We start from the raw sequence: 18,651 nt of genomic DNA, 5'->3' as shown, positions 1-18,651 counted from the left end.
GTTGAATCTAGACATAGAATAAATGAAAATGTACATACTCTTAGGATGTTTCCAAATCCCAAAAGTCTTTCTAAAATTAGCAAGGTTTTGCATATTCATATAATAATAACTCTCTTAATATAACAAACAAGTTGCAATTTCTGACAAGGCCAGTAATGGCGATAGATAGTGACACGTGACAATGACATAGAAGAGGAACTTGATCAATGTGCTCATGATCAGACACCAGAATGTTCAAACCATGTTGAAATATGTTGGATATGGACCTCAGCCGACTGTAAAACCCAGCAGACCATGGCCTGGCCCATGCTCGGAGGAAGCAGCAAACCCGTGGCCTGGAAGTGGAGTCTGCCGAGCCGCCGCTGATCGTCCTCCGAAGACCAGACACAAGGAGGATGGAGCTGGCGATGACAATGGACGTAACGGGAGAGAAGCGAGGCCAGCAAAAGAGAGGGAACGGGGATCTGCCCTATCGCACCTTCAAGGTTTGCTGCAGGAGGCACCCCCAGGGAACAAAAGTGGACGGGCGAGGAGAGTACGTTGGTTGCTGGTCAAGCAAAGAAGGTGATGGCTGGAGGCCCATATCAGCCTGGGGCTTGCCTGAATCGGACACCATTCATAACAACTGGGGCTTGGACTGGACTTGGAAAATGGCACTAAAACATTGTTCCTCTTGCATGCGGGCTCAGTAGACTATTTCCGTACACACATTGGGGATGATGTGGTGATGTTACACTGGACTGTTTGTAAGGAGAGAATTTCACCGTGTGTTTGCACTTCGCACATGTGACAATGAAGTACCATTGAAATGAAACAAGAACAAGGTCTGCTCTTACCTTCTATGGGATTGACAGCTACTGGAAGATTGCTCCACTCCTGACTCGAGCAACAAGGGTGTGGAATAAATCTTGCTGAAATTCCATTCTCCTGTATTTTGATAGGAGACATTTGTTAACATCTTTTTAATGGACATAACATCTCAATTTACGTTTGGGTAGGTTTAGGCATAGGTTTATTATTGTCACGTATACCAAGCTTTGTTTTGCATACTATCCAATAAGATCCGATAATATGATACATAAGTACAATGAAGTCAAACTTCATCATGTTGTAGAGAGCTGCGCTTTCCACCTGAAAATTGGAAAATAATTGAAGTAAATGAAAATTAAGTTTGGATTGTGCAAACATAGAGCCAACATGGTGATGTATCCTTTAGCCCTGTTAAGTCTTAACAACCACTTCCTCAATGGTGAAATAAGTAGAGGAACTGCAATAGGTTGTAATTCCACAATTAGGCATTTTCGCTACCTCTGTTAGCTACATAATGTCTTCAGGCCATGACGTTCTATCTTAGAAATGCTTATTTCCGCACCAAAAAAATCAATTAATTTCATTGCACTTTAATGTACATGACAATAAATGAAACTGAATCGCTCAGGATCTATACATCCTAACAAGCATCCCAGCCAACACATACTCTACACCTAGACACTAAAAGCTGGTATAACTCAGTAGGGCAGGCCGCATCTCTGGAGAGAAGGAATAAGTGATGTTTCAGGTCGAGACCCTTCTTCAGACTGGTTATGGATAAGGGAAACAAGAGATATAAATGGTGATGTGGAGAAATAAAGAACGATGAATGAAAGATATGCAACACCTGTCGCTATACATCCTCCCTCGACTGTCCAGAGACCCCGACAGTCCTTTCAGGTTAGGCAGAGGTTCACTTGCACCTCCTCCAACCTCATCTATTGTATCCATTGTTCAAGATGTGGACTCTTATACATCGGCGAGACCAAATGAAGACTGGGTGTTCTTCTTCTTCTTTCGTATGGCGTGCACAGCCTAAAGTTGTCAGACAACTTGTTCTATTTGATCTTATTTGATTGTGCACGCCAGGTTGATTGCATTTGTCAAAACAGATCGGACCACGTAAAGGTTGCAATCTCCCACCCCAGTTCATTTCGTGGAACACCTTCATTCAGCCCACCTGAACCAACCTGATCTCCCGGTAGCTGGGCACTTTAATTCTCCTTCCCATTCCTACACAGACCTTTCTGTCCTGGGTCTCCTCCATTGTCAAAGTGAGGCTAAACACAAATTGGAGGAACAGCATGTCATATTTCGCTTCGGCATCTTACAGCCCAGTGGTATGAATATTGATTCCTCTCACTTCAGGTAGGCCCGGCATTCCATCTCTCTCTATTCATCCCCCACCCAAATCACACTAGCTTCTCATTTTCACCCTACAAACAGCTAACAATGGCCTGTTTCCTTTATCATCATTACTTTTGTCATATCTTTCATTCATTGTTCTTTATCTCTCCACATCACCGTCTATACCTCATTTCCCTTATCCCCAACCAGCCTGAAGAAAGGTCTCAACGCGAAATATCACCCATTCCTTCTCTCCAGAGATGCTGCCTGTCCCGCTGAGTTATTCCAGCTTTGTGTGTCTATCTTCGCATCAGCATCTGCAGATCCTTCTTACACAAACTCAGCACAGTTAGATACTGTAAGAAAATGCACAATAATAGTAAGATTAAACGAGAACTTACCAGTTTGAAGTTTGATCTGTATTTTATGAGGAGGAACGTTGAGGGAATACATGAAAGAAGCCCGCTACGACGCATGCGTGTCATCCTTCAAAGCAGCGGTGTGAGGTCACAGATACGCTATATTGACCTAAAATAGCAAGATTATCAAAGAGATACCAGCTTAAGATTTGACCCTATGAGGGTGGGAGCGGAGGGCATGTATTCCCTCAACGTTCCTCCTCATAAAATACAGATCAAACTTCAAACTGGTAAGTTCTCGTTTAATCTTACTATTTTACTTCGGAGTCACGTGAGGGACTCCATGAAAGATTTCAAAGCTCTGTGACCTCATGCCGTGGAAAACGAGTCCATGCTTCACAACTGCCTTGGTAGTTAGAGAGAAATTGTTAATTATATTCAAAGCATTCATACCAATTATTTAATGGAAATGATAAATAATATCGAATTAATTCAAATCATAACCCTGTATTCTTCAGGGATAAATTATCATACAGAACTTAAAATTGTTCCCCGAAAACCCGTTCCCATGCTGCTAACTGGTTTGTTAACATTTCTGAAACGTATTCTCCAACAACCATCCTGCAATCCTGAGGATTTGGTCCATGGATACATCAAGGCGTTTTGCTGCAGATGTAGCTGCAGCCCTGGTGGGGTGAGAATTAAATATGTTATTGTCCACTCCCGCCTATCATATCCCATATTTCAGCCACCGCGAAATGGTCTGAGTTACACTCTATGGTACAGTATCTTATAGCTGATTAAACGCCAATTCCTTGCCTCTGATAGCCTTATTTTTCTTACTGTATAACAAAACCGTACTTTACTATACATAGGCATTGTCCTCCGGGTAGGCCATCAATTCTATGACCTGCCCTGCTAATCCTGGCCTATTTTGTTTAATAATACGGTCCTGGATCACAAACCTCAATCTTCGTGCTGCAATAGTGAAGCCATCCAGTCTTACTTTTAGCAATAACTGGAGCTTATGCATTGTGACTAGCGCTATCAGCATTACTATTTCTAGTTAGTTATCCAGATTTAATGCTGTAGCCGGCGACCAATTCCTTAGCAAGATCAAAGCCACACTTACATTCCAAATATAGTTATCTTACTGTTTCTTGCCATTAATAACTTAACAATGCACTTTCGGCATTATTCACAGTGCTGAAACACAGTCCTCCATATTGCAGGCTGGTAAGCAACTGTAGCACCCCCGGAACATCCTTATTTCTGTGGTCCAGAAAGTTTTCATGGCAGTAATTAGTCCATTTAATATGACCTAAATACTGTTATAGAGTAGACCTTCTTCGTGCTGCTGTGATCATGTCCACAGTTCTATCGATAGCCCCATGTCCCATAGCGGTGTTATAGAGTCTACAACCTACTAAATCAATATTTTCTATGACATGGATAGCTATCCTCAGTTACTGGATGCACCAGCAACTTAGGACAACGTCTACCGTTATACATAGTTCCAGCACCATGTCCTGTACCCCGGGAAAACCATAGTTGGGTAAGCCAATCAGGTACTAAGACATCCCCAATGCCGATTCCTGTTGAATGTCCCTTCGTACCCCAAATTTATAACTAGACAAGGAGGTAATACATAAATGAAAACTCCTCCCCTAGTGCAGTGAAACAGCATCTGTAGCTTCTGCCTCAGGATCTGGTATCAATGATACATACCTCGGTAACTGGTGATTTAACCCCGGATGCAATTCTAATATCCGGCCTTACCTACTTTACTGATTTTAGCAAATACCATCTATCCAACATCCATTTAGTACTTCCAATAATTTTTCGTGGCCTGGTGTCTGCCACTGATTTAGTATCCCTGGTAGATACGTAGCCCATAACCAAATATTCCTTTGGACACACCATTCCCAAGTTTAATTTGCCAATTCATCACAAGCTGGTGATATCTTTCCACCCATATGACTTAAATATGCCATCACCGAGGTATTATCTATCTACCATCTACCATGCTGCAGTTTCATTCCTGAGCAATAAGATTTTTGCCCATGAAATGCACTTAACATTTCTAACCCTTAGTGTTATGTAGGTTAGCTTCTTATATATTCCATCTCCCCCATAGCTCGAGATGGTATCAGTTGTACCATAACCAATTGCACTGGCATCTGTTTGTAATAGCACAGACGGGTTGTGAATAACTATTGGGTTTGGAGCAATACTTAACATTGTGTTCCCAACATTGTAATTCTTTTATAGCTTCTATCATTTTTCCCTTGGCCAAAATAAATGACCTCTATAATATATGCGCCCATTAAACTCTGTGGCTTTCCATATTAGTAAAGTCATTAACATATTAAATGTGTTAATGGTGTCAATTTTGACTTAAGTGGATGGATAATGAATCCCAGCTGTTCAAACAATTGTTTAGTGGCAACCACTGGCTAACATGCCGATTCATAAGTTATTCCCACAATAAGGATATCATCCAACTATACCATTACTCTATGATTTTGGTGTTGCAGCAGTCCCAACGCTGGTTTAAAATTTTTCCCCCTGTTGGATATTGAGTAGCAAGGATCTTAAAGATTAATACTTGCCATACAGTAGCCTGCTGAACACTAAGTCTTTAGCACTGCTAAAAAATATCCATTTTTAAAATGAATATATTGCACAACATTGTGAAGTATTGATAATCCATAATAATACGGCAACCCCCATCTTTCTTATTTCTAATAAAGATATTTGAGACAAATCCTGTTTTTCAGGTTTGGTTTATTCCATTACCAGCATGTATATCTGTCCGGTATATGTTGTACTGGAGGGTTTTGTTTGTGTAGAAACTCTATCAGATATCCCTTAAAAACTGCTAAGGATATATCTGTCCATAGATATATTACACCACGCTTCAACATGAAGTTGCAATATCCCTCCAACTTCCGTGCTCCCTATTAATGCTGGAGCCCCAAATTCACCTACCTCCATGGTATTGGTGGTAACCAAGTTATTTTTCTTGGTTTCATATGCGGTTGTGGAGAGCCTGCCTAATGGTTCATGTTACTTTTGCATCTTCCACAGTGGTCGTCCCGGCCCAAACCCTAAACAGGACGCTGCTGCTGGGTACCTCTGACCAATTCTTTGTAGTATAATTACAAAAACACTACCTCTCTTAGGATGCACATGAGGTTAATGTCTTCCCCAGATAACCTTTGGATGCTTTAATCAGCCCCAAAGTCAAGCCTCCTCGCCAATTCTTTACCTGTTTAGACAGGTCTCCCCCGCCAAATAACGGGGTCTATAGCCCTTTGCTTACATAGTATAGCGAACTAGGGTCTAGAGCTGGCTTAATGGCCCTTCAAACTGCACATTGCAAAAAAATAGTGCTAATGGCATCCTTGTGGTCACTAATTTTGTACACCTTATTAACATGCGGGCCAAAGCTGTTATGCCCGCCATGAGACCTTTCAGAGTATTACGGATTTTCCCAACTCCTAACGGCCTTCCCAACATGTCTGCAAATGCACCTGTAACAATGGCTACATTAAGAGCACCACAATATTCCGGGGTATAGAAGCCTTGCCAACACTTCAGCAAAATATTAGCTTGAAGTTGATGGGTGGACACACAGTCCTTCAATACTCACAGCCATCCTCTCGCAATCATTCTCCGTGAGTTCTGCTGGCAGTACTGCTCATCATATTCGGCAGGTTGTTTCCCCCCCCTTCAATAGGGGACAGTGGCTCCATCACCTGCTCAGGCTTTACCCCGTCAGACCTTTCATACCCTCCTCAGAGGCGTCCGACATTTCATGCAGCCCATATGGGAAACTGCTGTGGGACTTATATTATTATTTGCCCACTGTGGCTACCTCCAATCCCGGAGCCTGCCAATATGGAGAATTTTACTCCAGCAAACCGCTCCAGCCGACTTACATGCTCTCGGGCACTCGTCGTCGCGGGTGCTTAATATATGGGACCGCTCCTGCCAACCTTGGTGCTCTCGGGCACTAGTCGCACGCGGTATATCCCACAGCCCGTCCCCATGCCTACGGGCACTGGACCGTTCCCCATGGTCCTGGTACTCACGGGCACCTCTACCCATTTAGGGTGAAGTTTGGCACTCGCTCCCATCTGGGAGATGCTGGTGCCGACATTTATTGCTGGCTGCTGCTGGTCATTAAACAACAGCCCTTCAGCTCTATACTGACATCAGTCGCTGGCTCCCTGCTGTTCAGCATCCCACCAGTAACGACCTGTGGCTGTGGCCTGCCTTCCTTAGGTGGCTCCCTGCTGTTCAGCAACACACCAGTCTCTTCAGAATACAGCAAGCACTCTGGAAAAAGCACCAAAAAAGGTAAGGGAAATTTGTTCTTACCTGTACTGGTTTTCAGCCTGCCGTTTTCGGAGGAACGTCCTTCCTCCCGCAGCCCCACGGCCCCCGTAGCGCAGGTCCATGGGCTGCTGTTCCCGATGTCTGCTCTCTCTCTTTTTCCGGGTGGTGCAGCTGCTTTAATCAGCTGCGGAGCGCCGAACGACTGCATCTAAAAATAGACCCGACTTGGTCTAGAAACTCCCCGGGCCGTGTAGCTTTGTTTCCTGCCCGGCAGCAGTCTCTTTGCCGGTGCGGGGAGCGACGTCGGGCACAGCTGTTCTGTGCTAAAAATAGCCGTTTGGGAATCCTCTCCGGAGAGAATTCACACTAACGGCTGCTGCTGCTGGTCTGGCTGCAATATTTCTGCAGTCTCCCTCCAGCTCCTGCAGCTTCTTGTATTTCCTACCTGCAAGGTAAGTGGAAAAATTTTTGCAGTCTCTTACCTGCTTCTTTGCCTTTCTCTCTAGGGAGACGTCGTCTCCCACTTCTGACTCGTTCAATGCGTGTATGCGATATTGCACGCATGCGTCGTAGCGGGTTTCTTTCATGGAGTCCCTCACGTGACTCCGAAGTAAAATCAGCAACAAAATAAATGACTAGAACAGCTTCTTTCAGTTAATTCACAGAGAAGCACTGGTCAACTCATTGAGAGAATTCACTTATTTTCTGAGAATGTCAGTGGGATCCTTTAATTTCACTGGACAGATCTCAACAACCGGTACAGACCTCAGATTAGAATCCGAGCCAAAAACCTTCAACAACGCAGCAATCTCTCAATGCTGCACTGGTATATTCGCTGGGATTAGAAGGATGGAGGCTTGAATGGAGACTTGAATCCTTTCTGAATCAGCGGCACATTCATTCAGGCTCCAAATTTAGAGATTGGAAAATGATTAGAGTTCATTACCTGCTGAGTGAAAGCAATGGGGAAACAAATTTGCTACAAAACCATCAGATGGAGAGTTGACAACAAATCTCAATTTGCATCTTCCTCCTAACAAGGTGGGGATCTGTGTGACTACAAAACCAGCTTTACTATTCCTTTACCAATTATTTTCAGACATATTGATCACAATTTACAAGTAGCCATGCAAAAATGATCTCCAGAAATGGATTTCCTATAATATTGACCCAACAATTTCCTTCGCTCCATAGATGCTGCTGCACCCGCTGAGTTTCTCCAGCTTTTCTGTGTAACCAATATCCTTTGTCAGTTCTTCCTCTCATCAGAACTTTCTAATAGATTATTCATTTGCAAGTACTGGTGATTCCTCTCCCTCCACCCAGTCCCCGTGAAGGATTTTCACAGCTGGTACAATAAACAGTTGGTTTTACGGTTAGCAAGTGAACTCCTCTACACTCTGGTACCATTTAAAAATAGAATACGAACTAAAGTAACCGGTAAATGGAGTGGAACCGGAGACACGTTGATGGTTAACAACAGCTGTCAAAGCAGCCAGTTGGTTTTACAGATTAACACAATGCCGGTGGCACCTCCAGCACTTTCATTCAGGCTCCAAATTTAAAGATTGGATAAACTGAGGTTGTTTTCTTTAGAACAGAGGTACCAGTAACTAATGGGGCTTTCATTGCAGTATATAAGACTATGGGAGTCCTAATTAGTATAAAGGAAGGATCTATTTCCTTAGCTTAAGAATCTGAATCAAGGAGTAGAGAAAGAAAATAATTAGTGAAAGTGCTGAAAGGGGATTTAAGGAACAATAAATCATCCAAGGGGCAGCAGAGGGGTCTGAGCCAACCTCTTCCACCCACCTTTACCCCTATCTTCCCTGTGTCCCACGAGTGAGTACCCATTTCTCCCACATTCCCTACCCCCTTTCCACCTATATCCCAACTGTTAGTTTCACGCTTCACTCTTCCTTTCTCCTTATCTTACATCCTGTTGCCTCCTTTTCCTTCTAGCTTTTGTCCACCGATCTGCCAATTAAACCACCCCCCCCACCCCCCCCCCTCACTGACTGAATCCACATATCCCCTGCCAGACTTTATCTGCCACCTTCCCTTCCTTTTACAGCTTCTTCCCCTTGATACAATCAGTCTGAAAAAAGGATCCTGACCCAAAACGTCGCCTATCCATGTCTTCTAACCCTAACCCGCTGAATAACTCCTACACTTTGTGTTTTTTCTGGAACCCGCGGCTTAAAAGATGATAGGGTAGAACATTTTTTAAATTCTTGGCGTTGAAAACCTTGAAGGTGATAGACCTAGTGCTGAGGATTGGGTTTATTCTCAGTACCTCTTGGAGAAACTTGGAGAAACTGCAGATAGTCAGAAGATGGGTCCTGACCTGAAATGTCATCTATCCATGTTCTCCAAAAATGCTGCCTGACTCACTGAGTTATTCCAGCACATTGTGTCCTTTTCTGGGTACCTTTTGACTGGCAAAGCACGATGGCTCAAGTGACCTCCAGTGGCGTCATAAACTTCCTATAATTTCTAAACAGTACATCACATGGGAAGTAAAGTCAAACACTTAGAATATTTAATGATGGGCAGGGCCATGAACTAATACTGCAGCACAAAGCATAACATGCAATCAGAAAACTCTGATGGCAAAGCATAACATGCCATCAGAGTTTAGAAAATAAAATAGACTGAAATTGGTAGAATTGATGACTTGAAACTGCTGGAACAGCAACTGGAATTCCCAAATGATGGTGTTCACTTTTTGATTATCAACCCTGGATTTCATGCTGTTGGGAAAGCCTGCTCAAATGTTGACAGCAGTTTAAATGGAAAATATCGAGCGCTATTCGATATTTATTTTAACAACAAGACTGCCAAAAAATGATGAAGATCGTGGCATGATAATGCTATACCATGTGATCGAACCACAAAACAAAACAGAGGAAGCTAATAATGTAGACACAGGGAGCCACAGATGCTGGAATCTTGCTTATTACACAAAGCACAGGGAGATAAGGAACTGCAGGTGCAGGAATGTAACAAGAAACTGCAGATGCTGGATTGTGAGGAAGGGACCAGGAGCAAATCGTCACCTATCCCTGACCTGGACAGATGCTGCCTGGCCTGCTGAGTTACTCCAGATCTTTGGTGTTCTAAGCTCATAATATAGCTGTGGTTTTATTCCACCTCAGGAAAGATGCTCCCTCCTCTGTCCCTCCTCTGTCGCTGCCAAAGTCCTTTATAATCTCAATAAATTAATTCTCTTCAGACACAAAGTGCTAGAGTAACTTGGAGGGTCAGGCAACATCTCTGGAGAAAATGGATAGGTGACATTTTGGGTCGGGACCCTTCTTAAGACAGTTTCTTAGCCATTCCCTTAACCAGCTTTCTAATCTTCAAACACTAGCTTCTCAGAATTCATTTGATTTAACACAAAAACAATCATTCACGTACCTTAATTTAGATTGAATGAAGAGATGGTATGAGATAATATTGGAAGATATGGAACATGACTTTAGCTTTTGTAGATTAAACTGGTTGAAGGCATTTCACAAACTTTAAGTGGATGGTGATCAAGGATCAACTATATGCCAGATCCTTCCACTATTGTGTCTATTCTCATTGTTTTATCACCTTCCATAACATATTTTATATATAGCAGATCCCTGCAACTAGAATGGAAAACATCATACATTCTCATCATACAATTACTTGGTTCAGGGAATACATACGTGTAGCTGATGTACATTAGTTGTGTTTTATATCACAAATCCTTAAAATATTCCCTGGAGGATCTAGATCAATGATAGACACAAAAAGCTGGAGTAACATAGCGGGACAGGCAGCATCTCTGGAGAGAAGGAATGGATGACGTTTCGGGTCGAGACCCTTCTTCAGATGTCGGTTTGTAAGCAGACACTGGCAACCATCCAGGACTCAGTTGTCAATCTGATCGTGAAAAGATTATTTTCATGTAGACCAGTTTTGCAGGGTAACAAATAAAATGTTATGCTTACTATCTATGTCTACAATGTAAAATATTGCAGCAAAGGCATCCCCAAACCATAAAAATAAAGATTTACTTCAAGTTTGGTCATGGTGGGTCTTGGGCCACCACGGAAATAGGGATCCATGGTTTCCATCTTTTTGTCCTTATTGTCAACAGAACTTGGAAACAGCACGCTGGAGGAAGGCACAGAGGCAGGAAGGTTGAGAAGCTGGATGTCACAGCGGACAATGGCTTTCTTCACTCCGGGTACTTCCTGCACACGTTGGTACCAACGGCAGAGCAACGGCAAAGCTTTCAGTATGTGTTCTTGACAGTCCTCAAGAGAAACCTGATCAGGAGAAATTCAGAAGAAAAAAAACGTGACATTGTCTTTGTTTTAGTTTTAGATGAACAACATGGAAACAAGCACACCAAATTCGCCCCCACCAACGATCAGCCGTACATTAGTTCTACGTGTATCCCAGTTTCGCATCCTATACATTAGCGGCAATGTACAGAACCCAATAAACCTACAAACCTATATAGGGAGGAACTGCAGATGCTGGTTTAAATTTAAAGACAGACACAAAAAGCTGGAGTAACTCAGCTGATCAGACAGCATCTCTGGGGAAAAGGAATAGATGACGAGACCCGAAGATAGCCTGAAGAAGGGTTCTGACCCGTAACGTCACCATTCCTTTTCTCCAGAGATGCTACCTGACCTGCAGAATTACTCCAGCTTTTTGTGTAGGTCTGACCTACAAACCTGCGCATCTTTGGAATGTGGGAGGAAACTGGAGCACCCAGAGAAAACCCACAATGTCACAGGGAGAGCGTACAAACACCGCACAGACAGCACCCGGTAGTCAGGATCAAACTCGGGTCTCTGGCGCTATAAGACAGCAGCTCTACTGCTGCGCCACTGTGTAGTGATGCATATTTCTTCTTTTTAAAATCATAAGAGCAATTGATAGGGTGAATGCACATAATCTTTTTTACCCAGGGTGGGGAATACAAAAACGAGAAGACGTGCAGTATTTTTAAGGTGAGAGAGGCAAGATTTATACAAACATGAGGAGCAACCTTTTCACTCTGAGGGTAGTGGGTATATGGAACGAGCTGCCAGAGGGGGTAGTTGAGGAAGCATTTATCACAGCATTTAAAGGACTATTGAACAGTTATGTGTAGGAAGGAACTGCATATGCTGGGTATAACCGAAGATAGACACAAAAAGCTGGAGTAACTCAGCAGGAAAGACAGCATCTCTGGAGAGAAGGAATGGGAGACGTTTCGGTGGGATAAGAAAGGTTTAGAGAGATACGGGCCAAAAACGGGTAAATAATACTAGCTTAGATGGGGCAACTTGGTTGACCAGGACAAGTTGGGCCGAAGGGCCTATTTCCGTGCTGCATGATTCTATGACTCAACCCAGGCAAGAATAATGATAGTGACACACAGGAGCCCCTCTCCTCGACAGTTGTGTTTTGAACAATCCTACTACCATGGAGGTCGGAGAGGTTTACCGTGAAGGTCGGAGGGAAGCTCAGCCAGAAGCAGCGAGAGCGAGTGTTGGCTGGAAGTAGGTGAGTCATAGGGAATGAAGATTTAAAAAGAACGCCAATGGCCCAGGTTCGAGTAATTTACAAATTAGCCTTAAAGTAGTTGATTAGATAACAGTTAAAAAAGTGCAGCTGTAGCCTTGGTGAGTGAAGTGAAGTCTTTGGCTTGAGAGTCTTCGGTGAGGAGGCTGAGGCAAGACTACACTTGATTAGAATTATTTTATTTTTTTGTCCACTGAAGAAATGACAGGCAAGTTGGTATAGTGTGTTTCCTGCAGGATGTGGGAAGTCAGGGACACTGTTGGTGCTTCTGGAAACTACACCTGCAGAAAAGATGCAGCTCCTGAATGAACGTGTTGGGGAACTGGAGCAGCAGTTGGATGGCCTCAGGGTCATCCAGGAAAACAAGAGTTTCCTGGACAAGACCTACAGTGAGATTGTCACACCAAGGATACAGGAAGAGTGAAGGTAGGTGACTGTGAGAAAGAGGAGTAAACGTGGAGTGGAGGACTGGTGGCTGTACCTACTGAAAACAGGTACACCCTCTTGGGAGCGGATGACACAACAAGATTGAGTGGTAGCAAGGGCTGTGATTCCAACCCTGGTGCTGAGGCTCAATGGGGAAGAGCGACATCAGGCAGAGCCGTAGTGGTGGGAGACTCCATCGTCAGAGGTGCGGATAGGAAATTCTGCGGCAGCCTAGCGGGAAGGTTTGCTAATGCTTCACAGGAGGGTTTAGAACTAGATTGGCAGGGGGTGGGATCTCGTGCAGTACAGAGGTACATGAGAGGCGAGAAGTTGGTATGGAATGTGGTGTGGGAAAGGTTAGTGGACAGAATACACAAGTGAAAGGCGGAGAGCGAGGAAGGAGGGTTGGTTTAAACTGCACTTACTTTAATGCAAGGGGCCTGGCGGGTAAGGCAGATGGGCCTAGGGCATGGATAGGTACGAGAGACTGGGAAGTTGTAGCCATGACTGAAACCTGGTTAAGGGAGGGGCAGGACTGGCAAATCAATGTTCCGGGATATAGGAGCTTCAGGAGAGACAGGGATGAGAGAAAAAGAGGATTGGGGGGGGGGGGGGCGTTGTTGGTTAAGGAGGATGTCACGGCTGTGTTCAGAGGTGACATTGTGGACGGTTCGTCTAGTGAGGTCTTATGGGTGGAGCTGAGGAACAAGAAAGGGATGATCACCTTGTTGGGGGTGTACTACAGACCCCCCGAATAGTCAATGGGAATTAGAAGAACAAATGTGCCGGGAGATTACAGACACCTGCAGGTCAAATAAGGTTGTTGTAGTAGGGGATATTAACTTTCCCAACATAGACTGGGAAAATCATAACGTGAAGGGTTCAGATGGGGTGCAATTCCTCAAAAGTGTTCAGGAGTTTTCTTAAGCATTATATGGAGGCTCCCACACGTGAGAGGGCAAACCTGGATCTAGTATTGGGAAATTGGGAAGGGCAAGTTAATGAAGTGTGTGTGGAGGAGCCTTTTGGGACCAGTGACCACAGTTCGATTAAGTTTAAGATAGTTATGGATTGGGACGGAGAGGGTCCACATGTTAAAATGCTCAACTGGGGTAAGGTCAACTTTGAGGGTATGAGAGGTCTCACTCAAGTTGACTGGAGCAGGTTTTTATAAGGGAAAGGAACAAGTGGGATGTTTTTAAAAGCGTACTGAAGAAAGCTCAGGATGTGTTGGTCCCTGTTAGAGTGAAAGGCAAAGCAGGCAAATGTAAGTAAGCTTGGCTGACGAGGGAAATTGAGACTTTAGTCAAAAACAAGAAGGATGCATGGGACAGATATTGGCAGTTGCGATCAAGTGCATCCCTGGAGGAGTTTCAAGAACTAAGGAGTAAACTAAAAAAGGAAATCAGAAGGGCAAAAAGGGGCCAGGAGATAGCTCTGGCGGGTAGCATTAAGGACAATTCCAAAATCTACACTATTACTAAAACTCTCATCTTGACCACAGTACAATGTCTGCATTGTATTTAAATTTGCGCAAAAACGCTACCCTGTATCGCTAGGATTACTCGCCACCTTACTCACCATTCTCCTCTGCTCCAAGCCACTAGGTATTCCTCCGATCGGTGGAAGATTACAAAAATTATGAAGGTTTAAAAAATCGTGAGATCAGCAGATTGATCTTCTCGCCTGTCAGTCACCATGGAGGTAACGGCCTTTCTGGCACCCGGGGAGAATAAAGCCCCAGAGGCCGGGTTGAGTCCGCAAGTCGTGCGGAGAAGAACAGCCAACGAAGCGACTAGCGCCCGCTGTGAGTCCCCAATGCACCCCCAACCCCTTCCCCTCTGGTTCCCCTCGCTGGCATCTGCCCACCCCCATAATACCGCACTCTCCCCAAGGCTTTTCTCCGAGCTCTCTCCCCCACTGCCCACACACCCCTACCCTCCGCACAACCCAACCCTCCTCACACACCCCTCCCTTCCACATACCCCTCACAACCCTCCCCCTGCCCACACACACATCCCGAGCTCTCTCCCCCCCTGCGTCTTTACTGCAGCTGCGGGAGGCTCTGGATGAGCCGGCCCGGCCCGGCCCGACCACCCCCTGACCACCCCCCACAACCCCTCTTCCCACACATACCCCCCTCCCTCACCCCCCCACAATGCCACACACCCCAGCCCGCGCCGAGTCAGAGAATGTGCCAATGTCGCCAAACGGAAAGGGGAGATTCCTAGCGGAGGAGAACGACCGCTGTGAGTTCCCATCACACACCCAACCCCTTCCCCTCTGGTCCCCCTCACTGGCTCCTGCCCCCCCTCCCCGTGATATTGCATCTCCCCCATGGCTCTTCCCCTGTCTTTTCTCCGAGCTCTCTCCCCCAGTGCCCCCACGCCCCTCCCACCCTACATATCCTCCATCCCACGCACCCCTCCCATCCACACACTCCTCACAACCCTCCCCCTGCCCACACACACCCCCCTCTCCCACACACTCCCTGTCCAGCCACCCCTCTCCCCCAAACTCCCCCTGCCCACACATACCACCCCCCCACACACCCCACAACCCCTCTTCCCACACATACCCCCCTCCCTCACCCCCCCACAATGCCACACACCCCACCCCCCCCACACACCCCTCCCCGCCACAACCCCCTCTCTCCCCCAAAACCCCCAATCCCCCATTCCCTTTCCCCTTTCCCCTCTCCCCCACACAACCCCCCCCTCACAACAACCCCCCCCCCCCCCACACACCCACAACCCCCTCCTCCAAAACACCCACTGCCCACAACCCCCCCTTTCCCCCACACAACCCGCCCGCCCACACATACCCCTCCCCTCCACTCCGCCCCGCCCACACACACCCCTCCCCAAACCACCCCCTCCCACAATCTAGTTTTCGAATAATATAATCTGTGTAGAATTTTAAATAGAATTTAAGTTATGTCTTGCGTTAATTGAACATTTATGTATATATATCAAGTGTTTTTCCCAAGTTTCTTTCGGGATTTTTATCAGTAGTTCTCGTTCTCATTCTTCTCTAAGTGCCTCTGTCGATGGTAATTCTATATTTAAGATGCTATTATATAAGTGTGATATTAATTTCCTCGAGTCAGCCTTATTGTTCATTGCTTCTTCCAATGAGTCTAGAGTTTGGTATCCTTGTATATATTTTTTCAGGAAGTCACGAATCTGAAGTTATTTAAAATATTGGTTATTTTTCAGCTTGTATTTTAATTGTAATTGTTGAAATGGTAACAAGTTTCCCATTTCATACATATCGCCAATCCTTTTAATTCCCAAATGTTCCCAATGGCTATATGTTTTATCAGTGAAGGATGGTTTAAATGCTGGATTACTAACAATTGGAGTTAAAAGTGATAGGTTTTGTAATTTTACAGTTGATTTTATTTGTTTACTAATTCGTATTGTAAATATGTTTAAGCTACAATTTTTACGCTGCTCCTAGATTCACAGAATCAATTGAAATCCAATCATTGTCTAAGCCTCTGTTAGAATTGCACCTGGTATGAAGGCACGGGGTAAAAGTATGAGATTCTTACATTGTTTAAAGTAGTTTTAAAAAGGGTACACATTACAAAAGATAGTGCCTTCCACACCTCCAGATGTTTCTGAATGGAGGGGGAGAGTTAGTACTGCTCAGCTCCAAATCATAAAATGGATGAAACCTCAACATTCAAACCTCAAATTCTGAAACCCAAGTACATGATCGAGGCTGACTGCGATACACTAAAGAGAGTTCAGTCTGTGCAAAAACTAGCTACAATTTAGGTTAGTTTATTGTCACGTGTACCGAGATACAGTGAAAAGCTTTTCAATGTTTGCAATAAAAGTTTCATTTTTTAAGAAATATTAATTTGGGTGCAAATTGCTTTGAAATATCGTGAAGTTATGAAAAATGCAGTCATAGTCATGGAGTTAATGCAATCATAGTCATGGGAAGCAGGCCCTTTGGCCTAACTTGCCCACGCTGACCAACATGCCTAGTCTACACTAGTCCCACCTACCCCATATCCTTCTAAACCTTTCCTATCCATGTAACTGTCCAAAGATCTTCTAAACATTGTGACCATATCTGCCTCAACTCCCTCCTCTGGCAGCTTGTTCACTGGAAACACTTTTTCTCACAGAGAGTTGTGAGTCTGTGGAATTCTCTGCCTCAGATAATTCAGTTGGAGGCCGGTTCTCTGGATACTTTCAAGAGAGAACTAGATAGGGCTCTTAAAGATAGCGGAGCCTGGGACTATGGGGAAAAGGCAGGAACGGGGCACTGATTGGGGATGATCAGCCATGATCACATTGAATGGCGCTGCTGGCTCGAAGGGCCGAATGGCCTACTCCTGCACCTATTGTCTATTGTTCCACATACCCATCACCCTTTGTGCAAAAAAGATGCCCTTCAGGTTCCTATTAAATATCCCCCCACCCCTCCCCAGCCTTAACTTAAACCTATGTCCTCTGGTTCTTGATTCTTCTACTCTGGATAAAAGACTGCATTTACCCTATCTATTCCTAGCATGATCTTATACACAATGTATAGTCTAAATACAAGATCTTCCTCGCCTTCATAAAATAAGTGATAGCAATAAAGTATAGCCATTGAATTAAGCAACACTGGAAATCAGTTTACGCTGAGCAGACTTCCACAAATAACAATAAGCAAATATATAATCGACCTTGAAAGGTCTAGGTTGTGAAATGGATGCTCACTGGGATATCAGCAAAGCATGCACATATACATCTTGTATGATGCTCTGTATAATCGCTGGCTATGTTTTTTTGCTCATTGTATCTAACCTGCAGCAACAAAAAAGTGAATAGTGGCTTCACAAAGGGCACCTATTTATTAACACTTTTGGAAAATACAATTGGATATAAAGTACAAAATAACTTTACTTTTGCATTATTAACAGAATAGCCACCGTGTGAATTTGTGTAATAAATGCTAAATGCATGGTGTCTTCTCAGGATAGCTCGCCATCAATCTTTCTTAATGGAACAAATTTAAGACGCACCAGAAGGATAAAATGCCATCAGAGATTAAAACCCTCAGAGAGTAATATATTCAGTTTATACTGGACAGTAAAATAAGCAAGTATGAGAAGTATCCAACAGAGATATGTCCAATCCATAGCAGGTGCAGTACAATAGGCTCCTAATACCACACAGTAAATACAGCAAATTTCACTGGGAGGGCCATCAATTATTCTACACATTCTTTCTCATTTTCCAGTACTTCTTTGGAATGACAGCTGCAGTATTTTCCCAACTCCTCTTCCAATGGCAAGAAACTACATAGACACAAACATACCTACTTTTCCCATGTACGGGTATCTTTCAAAGAAGTGCTAAGTTTTTAATTTCATTTCAAATTCCTTTCATTTAAAGCAAGGGTTCCCAACCTGGGGTAAATTTACCCCCAGGGGGTCAATTTCACTTACCCAGGGGGTCAATGTGTTGATTCTGGATTTATACATATTTTTTCTCATTGACTGACTGTGTTTGGTTCTGGTATTCCAGTATCTGTTCATCGTTAGTTGTTCATAAATTAGTGAAATAACATTGTTATAGAAACATAGAAAATAGGTGCAGGAGGAGGACATTCGGCCCTTCGAGCCAGCACCGCCATTCATTGTGATCATGGCTGATCGTCCCCTATCAATAACCCGTGTCTGCCTTCTCCCCATATCCCTTAACTCTACTAGCCCCTAGAGCTCTATCTAACTCTCTCTTAAATCCATCCAGTGACTTGGCCTCCACTGCCCTCTGTGGCAGGGAATTCCATACATTCACAA

General features: G+C 44.3%; 1 protein-coding gene across 2 annotated transcripts in view; it reads right to left on the bottom strand.

Annotated features, from left to right (window-relative positions):
- The window catches only part of gstcd (glutathione S-transferase, C-terminal domain containing), a 219,554-nt gene that overhangs the window by 172,574 nt on the left and 28,329 nt on the right, over positions 1-18,651 (bottom strand). Inside the window, exons 4-5 of one of the 2 annotated variants that reach the window (XM_055641751.1) lie at positions 10,910-11,164; positions 837-927 (exon numbers count right to left, since the gene is read on the bottom strand). In XM_055641751.1, the coding sequence (XP_055497726.1) occupies positions 837-927; positions 10,910-11,164 (346 nt within the window). The remainder of the gene's footprint in view (positions 1-836; positions 928-10,909; positions 11,165-18,651) is intronic. The other variant, XM_055641758.1, reaches the window with a different exon arrangement.

This window comes from Leucoraja erinacea, chromosome 1 (assembly GCF_028641065.1).
Source record: "Leucoraja erinacea ecotype New England chromosome 1, Leri_hhj_1, whole genome shotgun sequence".
NCBI lineage: Eukaryota > Metazoa > Chordata > Chondrichthyes > Rajiformes > Rajidae > Leucoraja > Leucoraja erinaceus.
The sequence above is the reverse complement of the archived record's forward strand: the minus strand, read 5'-3'. Positions and strand labels throughout refer to the sequence as shown.